This window comes from Sorex araneus, chromosome 2, assembly GCF_027595985.1.
Source record: "Sorex araneus isolate mSorAra2 chromosome 2, mSorAra2.pri, whole genome shotgun sequence".
Classification (NCBI taxonomy): domain Eukaryota; kingdom Metazoa; phylum Chordata; class Mammalia; order Eulipotyphla; family Soricidae; genus Sorex; species Sorex araneus.
Genome location: NC_073303.1, coordinates 334928620 through 334941342, shown reverse-complemented (window position 1 = coordinate 334941342; position 12723 = coordinate 334928620). Strand labels below are relative to the sequence as shown.

Below are 12723 nucleotides of genomic sequence, written 5' to 3'. Positions count from 1 at the left end.
CTCAGGAATTACTCCTGGCGGTGCTCAGGGGACCATATGGGATGCTGGGATTTGAACCTGGGTCGGCCGCGTGCAAGGCAAACGCCCTACCCGCTATGCTATCACTCCAGCCCCTTGCTTTTGAACTTTTTGCCTTTGTTTGTTTCAGCTTTCCCCTTGATTCCTGGCCCCTCTTTTCTCTTTCTTTCCACTTTGACTCTTCATCTTTTTCTTCCTTAGTGGTCCACACAGCCTTCCAGCTCACTGTGGTCCGGGTCTGGCAGAGGCAGTCTTTGCTCCCCTGCAGGCTGACAGCATTGCCACCAAGACTGGAGAAGGGTTGTGGCCACTCACAGCCTGTGCCACCAGACTCTTTCCTTCCACTCCTTACCCCAGGCAGAGCTGACCCACCCCAAGAGCATCCTAGGGCCCTTCAGACCTTCTCTCAAGGGGGCAGCCCCCTTCAGCTGTGGGCTTCTTCCATGGCGAGCAAGCCTGGTTTTGTCTTCGGGAGACTCTGAATAAGAGGCCCTGCAGAGAAAGCCACGCTGTGTGTGGGCAGCATTCTGCAAACACCTCTCTGCGCAGAGAAAGGGGCCTTTTCAAGCCATCCACAGGGCAAGCTGCCTTGGGGACTGCGGGATGCACGCACAGAGCAGAGGGTGATTCCTCAGACATCCTAAGACTCAGGCATAAGATGACTCTGTCCCTCTCACTGGGTCAGTGGAAGGATGAGTTCCAGTCACAGCCTGCCCCACTCTTTAAGCCCCTATTTTTTTTTCTTAGCCTAATAGTTTCTCATTCACCTCCTTCCCCTCATTCCTATGCTGGTGTACCAGGGCACAATCGCCATGGCCAGCAGCGAGAGGAACATGGGACTCCAGCCGAGGTCCCTAGAGCAGCTGGGGACAGGGACCACAGTGCAGCCAGTATCGGAGCTAAGAATGCTGCAAAGAGAGAAGCAGGGGGACAAGAAATGAACTGTTTAGCTCAAAGGGATCAGCTTTGACACTCTGATCTTCACAGAGATCAGGATCAGGAACCCCACGTATAACACATGGAAATAATGAATTTCCATAAGAAATCCTTTGAAATCATCCAATTTGCCACTGTTGGAAGGAACTGGAGGGTTGTCATACTGAGTGAAGTTAGTCAGAAAAAATGGGGATACTGCCGGCTGGTCTCTCTCATGTGTGACATCTAAGGATACACAGTCAGGGAGTAACAAATGGCTAGAGGCAACAGAATAGGAGATTTGGCCCAATCCCTACGCTGGAGGGTTGAGTAGGGGGTGGATGGAAGGGACAGTTGGGACATTGGTGAAAGGAAGTGGTACTCTGGGGGTGGGGTGAGGTTGGAATGATGTAGGCCGGGAACTCGTGACCAGTGTTGTAAAGCATGGAACCTCAATAAAGAGAAGAAATAAAATAAAGACTAAAGGGGGTGGGGGGAGAGAATAAACCCCTTCTGGGTTTCGGAAGGAGGGTGTCTCAGTGAGATTAAAGTGGAGAGCCAGCGGGCAAACGAGGATCAAACATGGTAGAGGTAATGCTACACACACACACACACACACACACACACACACGCACGCACACACACGCACACACACACGCACGCACACACACGCACACACACGCACACACACACACGCACGCACACACACACACACACACACGCACGCACACACACGCACACACACACACACACGCACACACACACGCATGCACGCATGCACGCACACACACACCCCAGGCGCCTGGCCCTTGGCACTCTGGGGTCTTCCCTACCTTGGCAGTCGGGGAAGTCAAAGGCTCCTGAGAGACACCGGTCACAGCGTCTTCCTGTGACCCCCGGGCGGCAGGCACACTGGCCGCTCACTGGGTCGCAGGGAGTCTGGTAGGAGCCGAGGGCTGAGCACTGGCAATCTGGGAAAGAAGAACCTGGGTTAGAGCCCGGAGGGAAGGGGCAGCTTCCCGCGTGGTGTGGCCCTGCGGGAGATAAGTGTGGGGCCCTGTTCCATCCCAGCTCTGCAAGAGGCAAATCAATTAATTAAAAACATAGAAGCTGAACCTGAAAGTACAGCTTCATCGCTTATTAGATCAGGATATCTTATTAGAGCCTTTCTTATTGGAAAGGGGTTTGATGTCTATGAGGCAGGCACGTCTGGATTCAGGGACCAGCATTGCCACTTAGTTGTATGCAATCATGGGCACACTGCTTGTATCTGGGAGCTTGTTTTCTGCTCTGGAAACTGGAGCTAATGATATTATCTGCTTCCTGAATGTTATCACACTTTCACCCTTGACCTGGTTGCCATGAACACAGAGGAAGCGTTCACCATTAGTTACATTTTAATTGTGATTATCCAACTTTGGGGGAGGTATTCTGTACACAATCCCGTGCCACATTTATGGGAAATCAATGGGTTAATACCTCTGGCTTTTGCATTTTATTTATGGTATCCAGTAAAATGAACCAATTACCAACGGTTAATTGTTCACAAGGTTGTAAAAATTCCACACTAGTTAAAGACTTGGGAAAGAAAGGACTCAGGAAGATTAATGCCAATTCTGGCATTTATTTGCAGGTTTCTTTGGGATCTCTCTCACTCACTCTCTCTCTCTTTCTCTTTCTTTCTCTCTTTCTCTCTCTCACACACACAGACACATACACGCACACATGCACACAGAAACACACACACCATTGCTAAGCCTCAGAGGCAGAGCACCAACAGGAATGAGACAGAGCCATTTCTTTCTTCTGGCAGGACTCAGCTCAGATCCATGTGTGATGAATCTTTATGATCATGCTTTTGGTGAAAACGATCAGGGTAGCACATACCCAAGTTGTCACTGAAGTCATAAACTTTCTCCAATAAAAGAGAAGTGAGGTAACTTCCTCACTTACAAATTGCCCAAGACAATTTGACAGGGACAGTTAGGTAGGTGCAGACCTAAGAATTTGTCACCTACCCAATCCTCCCATTTCTCATCCATCCAACCAACAGCCTTTGACTGCATGTTCAATGGCACCATGACTAGGTGAGGTTTACTCATCACCTAGTGATGCTAATGAAAAACGTATTCTGATCCCATACAGAAGAGAGGCTAGAGAATTACAGCCCTACTAAGAAGCAATTCCCTTTCTCCCATGAAGACTAAATCCAGGAATGAAGACACATGTCTGATGCTTCTTACCATCAGGGTCTGATCTCTCTTGGCAGGCAGCAGGGCAGAATGCAGATTTGCTACTATCCGAGTCAATCTCCTTCCTTGGGGCAGGGGCAGGGGGGACAGAGGCGGGGACAGAGCAATAACTTGCCAAGCATTGCTCAGGGGGCCCAAGAGTCACTACCGATGACAAATGGTAAGTGCACAGGTTGGATGAGACAACAATTGGGCCCAGTGATGCAGCAGGCCTGGCAGGCTGGAGATCCAACCCCAGCCCATTAGCTATCTCCCCAGTCTGGTCAGTGTCCTTTCACGGTCTGTGTTCCCCAAGGTCTGTCTGCAGAGATCAAGGCCCCACCAATGCACAGATTCCTGGGAAAATGTTCCTTGGATCGATGATGGAGAATTATAATTGTCTACTTGGCTGGGTACCAGGGCTCACCTATCTAGATGTTCCTGGACTGGACCAGCATTTCCACAGATGTGTCTGAGCTAGTAAACCTGGAGTAGAGCAGATGGAGGGGGTGCCTCCATGTAGCTGGGCCTTGTCCCATCAGTTGAAGAGAACACTGAGACTCCCAAGGAAGAAAGAATTCTGCCACCAGGTTGATTTTGGACTCATGCTACAGCACCAGTCCTTCCTGGGTCTCCTGCCTGCAGGCTGGCTCTATAGGTTTTAGACTTGTTAATCCCCACAACTGCATAAGTCAAGTTAAGTCAAGTCCTTAAAATAAATCTCTCTCTAAACACACACACACACACACACACACACACACATGCACACATACATATATGCACGCATGCACTCACACACACACACACGCATGCACGCGCGCGCACACATACACACACACACGCATGCACGCGCGCACACACACTCACACACACGCATGCATGCGCGCGCACACACATACACACACACGCATGCACGCGCGCACACACATACACTCACACACACACGCATGCATGCGCGCGCACACACATACACACACTCACACACACGCATGCACGCGCGCGCACACACATACACACACACTCACACACACACGCATGCACGCGCGCGCACACACATACACACACGCATGCACGCGCGCGCACACATACACACACTCACACACACGCATGCACGTGCGTGCACACACATACACACACTCACACACACACGTGCATTCACACATACACAGCGCTATGTTTGTCTGGAGAATGTTGGTTACCATAAGCTCGTCTGCCATTTCTACTCCCTTTGTGAGAAAGTGAATGCGGAAGGTGGAAGCTCGGCAAGGCCAGCTCTGGCCAGCCCCTGGTGGGACCTCAACACTGACCCCTGCAGCCCCAGGGTGTGACCAGGGAGGCGAGAACAAAGACACAGAGACTTTTTAAAAGTGAGTGTTTGTTTTAAAACGGTGGGTGAGTTATTCAATCTGGCACTGCAATGCCACTTTCAATCCAGAGATTAGTGAACGTTGCCAACCTCCCAAATCGAGCCCCAATATTGGCAGCCCTTTTCTCCCTCTTGGAAATGCCAGTGGACTCTACAGATATTGTTATTCTGTGCCTTGTTCTGGCCCAGGTCCTTTGGACTGAGGATTTGAGCCATTCCCATCTACTCCTCACAGTTTTTGCTCTGAAACACTTGCTTCCACTAGTGAGGCGTTGACAGGAAGTTCCCAGGAGGCAGGTAGCTGGCCTCATGTGTTCATCTCTGCCTCCCAGACCTGGCACATGCCCAGTATCTATCTGTTAAGTAAGGAAGTCTAGAGAACCCTCTACAGGTCCAGCCCCTGTGTAGACTCTCGGCACCCACTCATGAAGTCCCACACTACTACTGCTACAGATGGGTGAACTTCGAGAATACCCCGCCACCTCCCCCCGCCACACACACACCTTTCTGTCAGTAAGCTCACAGGGGAACACACATGGGAACAATCAGGCAGGCCGAGCTTTTTGTTTCAGGAGGGTCCATACCACCCTGGCTTTGGAACTTTCTGTTGGAAAAGAAGGCACCTTCCCAAGTCAGTGCCACCAAGCCTGTATTCAGTTCCAGAGTACGGATACTATTTACCTGTGAGGAAACTAGTAAACTGGGCTTGGGATAAACTGATCGACTTAAGAAAATTCTAAATCTTTTTCCAAGAAGAGGACATCCGTTTTGTTGTTGTTTTGCTGTTGGTGTGGGAATGGTTGTTTTTGTTTTGTTTTGTCTTTTTTTGGGGGAGGGATCATACCTGGATGTGCTCAGGGCTCGCTCCTGGCACAGCTCAGGGATCACTCCTGGTGGGCTTGGGGAAACATACGGGGTTCTGGGCATTGAACCCAGGTCAGTTGAATGCAAGGCAACATATTACTGGCTGCATAATCTCTCTGACCCCCATCTCAGTGTTTAAATCAGAGGTTCCCAAGCAAATTCGCCTACCACTCCCTTTTCAGAAAAAAAAATCACTTTCCTGAAATCTATCTTCTTTTTTTTCTCTTTTTTTAAAAAAAATAATGTAGGAGTACTGCTAGTTATTCAGCCATTGATTAAACTGAATGAATTGGGCATGAACTCCACATCACTTTTTAATTTTTATTCTATTCTGAATGTTAATTTTATTTTATTATTTTATTATTATTCCCCCCCTTATTTTTGAAATCTACCTTTTTTATGCAAACACAAAGAAAGTTCCCCCAGTTGCACCCTTCCCCCCCCCCCACTTCTAGTTGTTCCATTAGACCCTGGGGCTGTGGGGGGCAATTAGCACACAAACAATCCCAAAACATAAATTGCCAGTTCAAGACAAACTCACACAGAACTTGGTGACAAGGCATGCCCAGCTGTGGGGGCTCAGTTCCCCTTGGAAAGCCCCAGGGGGCTCAGCAAGGAGCTTCTCAGACATTTGCCCTGCAGCAGCCTTTATACTTGTCTGCTCCTCTTGGCCAGTTTGTCTGATTTGACCCACTATGATGACAAGCCGAAGGGTAATCTCATGCTGGCAACATATTCATAGGAGATTTCTATAAAAGATCTTCAGTACAACTCAAAGATCTAGCAAACTGCACTAGGAACAGTTGAGAGCCCATGGGGGAGGAGTGTGAAGCTGGCAGCTGCTCTCAGGTCCCTTCTGTTCACGCACAGGAGGACCACCTGAGTCCACATTCCTGCCCACATCACCCTTAGTCAGTGACTAGAAAGATGCTCCAGGAAAAGAAAGGAAGAAGATGGAAAGAAGAGGAAGAGGAGGAAAAGAAGAATTTAGGAGGAAGATGGGAGTGAAGGGCAGGAGGAGAAGAAAAGGAAAACCAAATGGTGGGAGAGAGGAGTGAAAGAGAAAAGCGAGCTCCCAAATGAACAATTTAACCAAGTGTAGATGTATCCTGTGGTTAAAGGTAAAAGCTAAACCAAACACCAGCAAAAATACAAGTCATCAATACAAAGAGTCAATTCTCCAATCTGGCCTCCCATCTATGACTTGATTTACCTACAAGAAAGTACGACAGGGCACTTGAGTGAGTTGAAATTAAAATGAGAAGAATAAGGCATTGTAACTTAGAGAAGTCTGTATTAAATTAAGTTAATACAAAACATGAATGCAGGACTGCAGTTGGCAAGAACAGCATAAAAGGTTTTTTAAAAAAAAATGTTTTCAAGATCTTTCCAGTGCTTAACGCAATACAGAGCAGATCCATAATAATAATTTTTTGGCCTCTGTATACCAGACTGCCTAATGTACCATTTGGGGCCACATTGACCGGATTCTAAAATACAATCAAGTAATCAACCTCATCTAAAAGAAATAGAAATGAAAACGCTCGTTCAGGCGGTGACGCTAGGCCAAATTCAGACTCCAGTGAGTCAAAGCCTCAGCAGTTCACCTGGATGCTGCCCCTTCCAAGGCGAATTTTAAAGAGGTGCCAAAAGCTGTCCCCCAAACTCTAAAGTCAGAGGAGAGAACCATCTCAAAGAAAATGTCGAAGCCTCCTGGACTCTCTCAGTCCTAGTGGCTCAAATCTAAAGCGGCAACCTGCAGGAAATACGGCTTCAGGTGGAGAAGGTCAGGGAGCGGCACTCCCAGAGACTCATTCATTCATTCATTCATTCATTCATTCACTCACCCACACACCACACATGAATTCCTCTCCTCTGGGGCCCATCCTGCCAGGCCGGTTCCTAACTCTGGCAGAAACCACCTGCTCTCAGGGCCAGGGTTGGCCCTCAAGCAGCAGATTCAGAGCCCCCTGCCCTTCACCACGAGGGAGGAGGAAGGGGATGAAGCCAGGAGAGGGGCAGCCCTGCAGTGCAGGCACGCAGGCCAGGGGCACATGCACAGAACCCAGGCCAGGGGCTCACGCAGGGAACCGCAGGCTGCAGGCTGCTGCTCAGGGCGAGAGTCACCACAAGGCACCGAGAGGCCAGCCTGAGCTCACTTACCTTGGCAGATGGGGAAGGAGTAGGCCCCCGAGCGGCAGGCGTCACACCGAGGGCCCTCCACCCCAGGGCGGCACAGGCATCTTCCTTGGGCATCGCAGATCTCTGGGAGCACTCCTTCCAGCTCACAGTCACAGCCTGGGAAGGACAGGACACTCAGGCGGGGCCTGACCTCCCCCGCCCCCGATCCGGTCATTGTCTCCCTCCCCCACACACCTGCTGGGGAAACACAGGTGACGAGGCACCTACAGCTCACGGGCCTTTCTGTCCCCCAAAACAATATCCTTAGAAGAAATAAAACCAACAATCCAGAAAAACGGGGACTGCCAGAAGGAGATAGCTAGGCTGGGTTTGATTTGGTCAAACAGCTACAATCTTGGAATCTATGCCTTTGGGCAAACAAAATTTTCCCCTCTAGTGTAGGCCTTGTTCAGCAAAATATCAATTTTCTAGGTTTCCTATCTAATGATGATCTTAGATTAATCTTACTTCTAACTTCCGTCTTTTCGAAGAAAAGAACCTAATGTGTCTTCAGTGTATCAGATATGGCTTTGGGGTGCTTCTCCTGACCCTCCAGCCCGAGGTCTCCCCAGCACACAGGACAAGTTCAAACCCAGCTCCTCCTTGGAAAGTCTTCTCCGGCTGTACAAGCCAGCACCTCCCATCCCTGCACCTGACTCTGCCTCCACTGCGTGCCTTTCACCTTGGCATTGCTGAAGTCGCACGCCGGCCTCATGACTCCTCTGGATGACCAGAATGAGTTGTGAAATATCTGAGCCAAGTCACAATAGACTTTGGGGTTTCCATGCTCATCCTTTGGGACCCCTGAGATCAGTGCAGGAGGTACCCGCTGGCCAAATCTCATGGAGAGAGAAGCTCAGCAAGTCCACCCAAAGCCAACCCGGACAAACAACTCAGATTAGGAGCAATCCACATCGCTTTAGCCCATTAGGTTCTGGATGATCGATAACATCTTAGCAAGGCTGAGTGAAACACATCAGATTGAAGCAGTTTATCTCAGGGCCTGCTCCTCCAACTGACATCACACTTACTCCTCAACAAAGAGTCTCAGTAATACAACACTCAGGGCCAGAGAGACAGTCTAGCGGGTAAGGTACTTGCATTGCTGGCAGCCCCCTCAGGTCTAGCCCCCAGCACCAAAAATGGTCCCTGGTTCCTTTCAGGAGTGACCCCTAAGCGCAGAGTTATGAGTAAATCCTGAACAACGTGGAATATGGCCCGTAAACCAAACATACATATACATACATATGTATCATATATATTTATGTACACATGGTTCATGTTTGGCTCGCTATGAATGCACAACTATCGGTAAGCTTTTTTCAGCTGAGGAAAAAGTTACTCAGAAATATTAATCTCCATTTGAACTCCAGTCTGCCTAGGTTCTAAAACCTTTGCATGTTCTTCCTATTATTCTAAATCTATACTGAAAACTGATTTTAAAAGTCATGTTTAGACATATCTTACATTCATATACATATATAAATACAAGTCGCATGTTTATTTTTTAATTTTTAAAGTTTTTCACAATAATTTATTACATTCAATATTCCAACACCAATCCTGACACCATACAAAAGAAGTTATTTTATATTGCTTCTTATAAATAATCCACAAAAAAATGATCCAAAATAGTTTCCTTAGAGAAAAGTGTGTGAAGAGTGTAGTATCTCACCCTGGAGCCCTTATATAATCGCATCTTTAAAACATCCATGTGTCCTTTTTTGTTTATTCATTTGGGGGCCATAAAGGGTGCTCAGGAGCTACTCCCAGCTCTGTGCTCAGGACTACACTCATCTTCTGTGCTCTGTGGTACATTCAGCTCACATGTCTTTGTGCCCAACTGTGAGGCTCAAGGAGGCGCCATCATACATGACTGCTCACTCATCTGGGGGATGCAGCATGTCTTTGACACTGTTCCCTCTAAGAGGAGTCCCCCAAATGATGAATAGGGCAAAACAAAGCATGTCAGACAGTCCAGAGATCCCTCACTTCTTGCCTGACTACTTGATCCATATGGGTGCTGACAACAGTGAGCAAGATTCAGTGCCTGACAGCAGTGGGGCCAGGACCAAACTCAGGCCCCCAGCAGACACAGGGGGCACTCAGCACTCTGAGCTCTCTCCAGACCTCAAAGTCTAGTTTTGTTTTTAGCAAAGCAGCTACATTCCCTGCAATAGCATTAGCACTTAAATGTACAATCTGTTCTGAAGGAAGATTTAGAAAGATCCAAAGACTCAGTTGGGTCCACCTACTTTACAAGGGAGGGAAGGTGTTCTTTGGAAGGATTATTTTTTATTTTTATTACTGAATCACCATGAATCATACAGTTTTATTGAATCACACAGTTATAAAGATGTAACTGTGATTGAGATTCAGTCAATGTTCCAATACCTATCCCTTCACCAGTGTATATTTCCCGCAACCAATGTCTCCAGTTTTGCTCCCATCTCCCCTGATCCATGACCCAACCTGCCAGCCTGACACCCTGCCACTTTTCTTGTCTCTGTCTCTGTCTCTGTCTCTGTCTCTGTCTTTCTCCTTTTAGGAACTGTGGCTTGCAGTACTGTTACTAAAAGGATATATCATGCATATCACTTTACCTCCTAGTCCAGAGTGATCATTTCCAACTATTATTGTCATAGTGGCTCCTTCTCTGCCCTAATTGCACTCTCCCAGCCAAAGATTTTTTAAGTAGGGCTTCGTAGATCATTTGAAAAGTTAGCCTGAATCCACTCTGTAGTAATTTTCCTTAAGTCTTTACTATTTTACCCTTTAGATAAAACATTAGTACCAAGATTATACATCTATTTTTCCAATGCAATAGTTAAGAAGAGATCAGACCAATGAGAATGACTTTACAGTCTGCATAATCTCTATCTTGACCATAGGTCTATCTTGATCAGTGTCCTAATTTGTCCACAGGGCCTTGGCTGTGTTTGAGAACACATTTATCACAAGAGATACCATGGAACCATGACTTGCATGGGCACTTTTCTGACCATGCCCCCAGCCCCACCACACAAGGTCACAATGCCATGGCCTGTAGGCTGAGAACACTGCATGGAAAGGAAGTGATGAGTTATAGTCTTGGCATTAAACCAAGGGTGGGAATTCAGTAACAAAGTTGGGTTTTATGTTGGTGCTTAACTCTAAAGAATCCTATAAACTAAAAGCATCTCGTGCCTGCGCACTTAAAATGTTGTCCCTCATTGAGTCATTGGTGGAAGGATGCTGACACTTGGTGGTAGATGTGGAGCTGGAACACTGTGTGCCTGAAACTATTGACCATGGTACCAAAATAAAAATTAGGAATAGAAACACTCTGGTTATGAGATTTATTTTCCAACTGTTCCTCTTCTTTATCTAGCAAATAGCTCCCACACAGTAGCAAAGCCAGAAGCCTCGGCAGCCCTGCTTCTCACCCTCATCTCCCTCCACCACACCCAGCTCACATTCTCTCTGTGGGCTTCCTGGCATCTCCCTCTCCCCCAGAGTCCCACCGTCTCCCTTAAGGGCCTCAGTCCCATGGCCAAGGTTATTCTGAGTCTCGCTACAAGGCTGTTGGCTTCCCATCTTGACCCTTCCAATTTATTTTTTGTCCTGGTGTCAAGACTGGTCTTCCCAAAAAGCCAGTCATGTCACTTTCCAATTTAAGTCCCTCAAAAAGGTGACCCAAAGGCTTTAAGACACACTTCAAACTCCCTGCCATGTGTAACATGAGGAGCCTCCTACCCCCAAAGCTTCTAGGTTACCAAGAGCCCACATATACCTAGAAAATAGTACCCACCTCATACCTAAAAAATAGTAATGTTTTCTCAACCTGCCTTCCTGTGACTTGCTGGAAACTTGGCATCATCCATATTCAAATAAGCCATGAGCCCCCCTGGTGACCCCTGGTTGCAGTGGCCTCTTAGATGAGGGGCAACTGTGCGCTGCATCCTGCACCTCTGGACCTGACAACCCCTTCCAATCTAGTCCTGATTCTCTGCTTTCCCTGAATCAGCTCCAAGGTTCCTTGGCATCTCCTGTCCTAGGTCTTCTCCCAACATGGGGCAAAATAAAGCATGTCAGAAAGTCCTGCAAGCTCCCAGGGTTTCCTGTTGCCCAGACATAGCATCAATTCCTACCATCACTGTTCACTGCTCACCTGTGTGCTTCCCACAGGACCAGGAGCTCCCAAGAAGCAGGGACGATGCAGCTGGTAGTGGCCTTGGTATTGCCCAGTACATACAGGCAACTTCATAAAGGTTTAACAGATGAAGACTACGCTAAATATCCATTGGCCACACATCTCTTTGGTAAAAATATCCACAACCACAAATCTCTTTGGTAAGCATTGTTTCTTGAATTCTACTCTTTCTCCAAACCAAGATTCCAGAACTTGCTCATCTGTCTCCAAGCCCTGTCTGAGTTCCTGAGGCAACTGTGACGGCCTCACTCTGCCAGACAGGTGAAGAGCACAGCTTGAGGAGGGACAGAAGCACATTTCCCCAGGATGTCACCCAGCCTCTCTTAGACTTAGCTTGTCCCCAGCCCCAGGGGCCTCCTCAGACACACCATCAGTGGCAAGTCTTCCTTACAAAGGATTGGGAGAATCAACACCTCATGATACTTGGCAAGTCTCCTCCTAGGCATCCATGTCATCAGGATCTTTGCCTAATAATCCCAATATTTCTTTTTTTCTTTTAGGCAACATGATTTACAATGAGCTACTATTTTAGGAATACATAGTCATTGTACCTCACCAGCCACCAGAGTGTCAACATCATTCTGCCATTGTCTCTAGGTCTCTTCTTGTCCCCAACCCCAAATCGCCAACACCCCCTGACCAAAATACCCTTGGAATATTCATTTCTATAAGGTGAACTCTCAGGGTCTGTTACCATTGGCCATTGGTTCTCTTACTAGGTTTCTTTACTCTCCGAAGGCAAGTCAGACAATTTGCTATTTGTCCTTCCTCTTACTTCACTCAGCATGTTACCATCCATTTCTTCTTCCTCTTCTTCTCTTCCTTCTCCTCCTCTTCCTTTTCCTTCTCCTCCTCCTCCTTTTCTTGTTCTTGTTCTTGTTCTTCTTCTTCCTCTTCCTCCTCCTCCTCCTTCTTCTCCTCCTCTTCCTCCTCCTCCTTCCCTTTCTACCACTCCT

General features: G+C 47.7%; 1 protein-coding gene across 1 annotated transcript in view; it reads right to left on the bottom strand.

The window, feature by feature from the left end:
- LAMA3 (laminin subunit alpha 3) overlaps positions 1-12723 on the bottom strand; it is a 264171-nt gene that overhangs the window by 145109 nt on the left and 106339 nt on the right. Inside the window, exons 12-13 of the mRNA XM_055129258.1 lie at positions 7558-7692; positions 1767-1904 (exon numbers count right to left, since the gene is read on the bottom strand). Coding sequence (XP_054985233.1) covers positions 1767-1904; positions 7558-7692 — 273 coding nt within the window. The remainder of the gene's footprint in view (positions 1-1766; positions 1905-7557; positions 7693-12723) is intronic.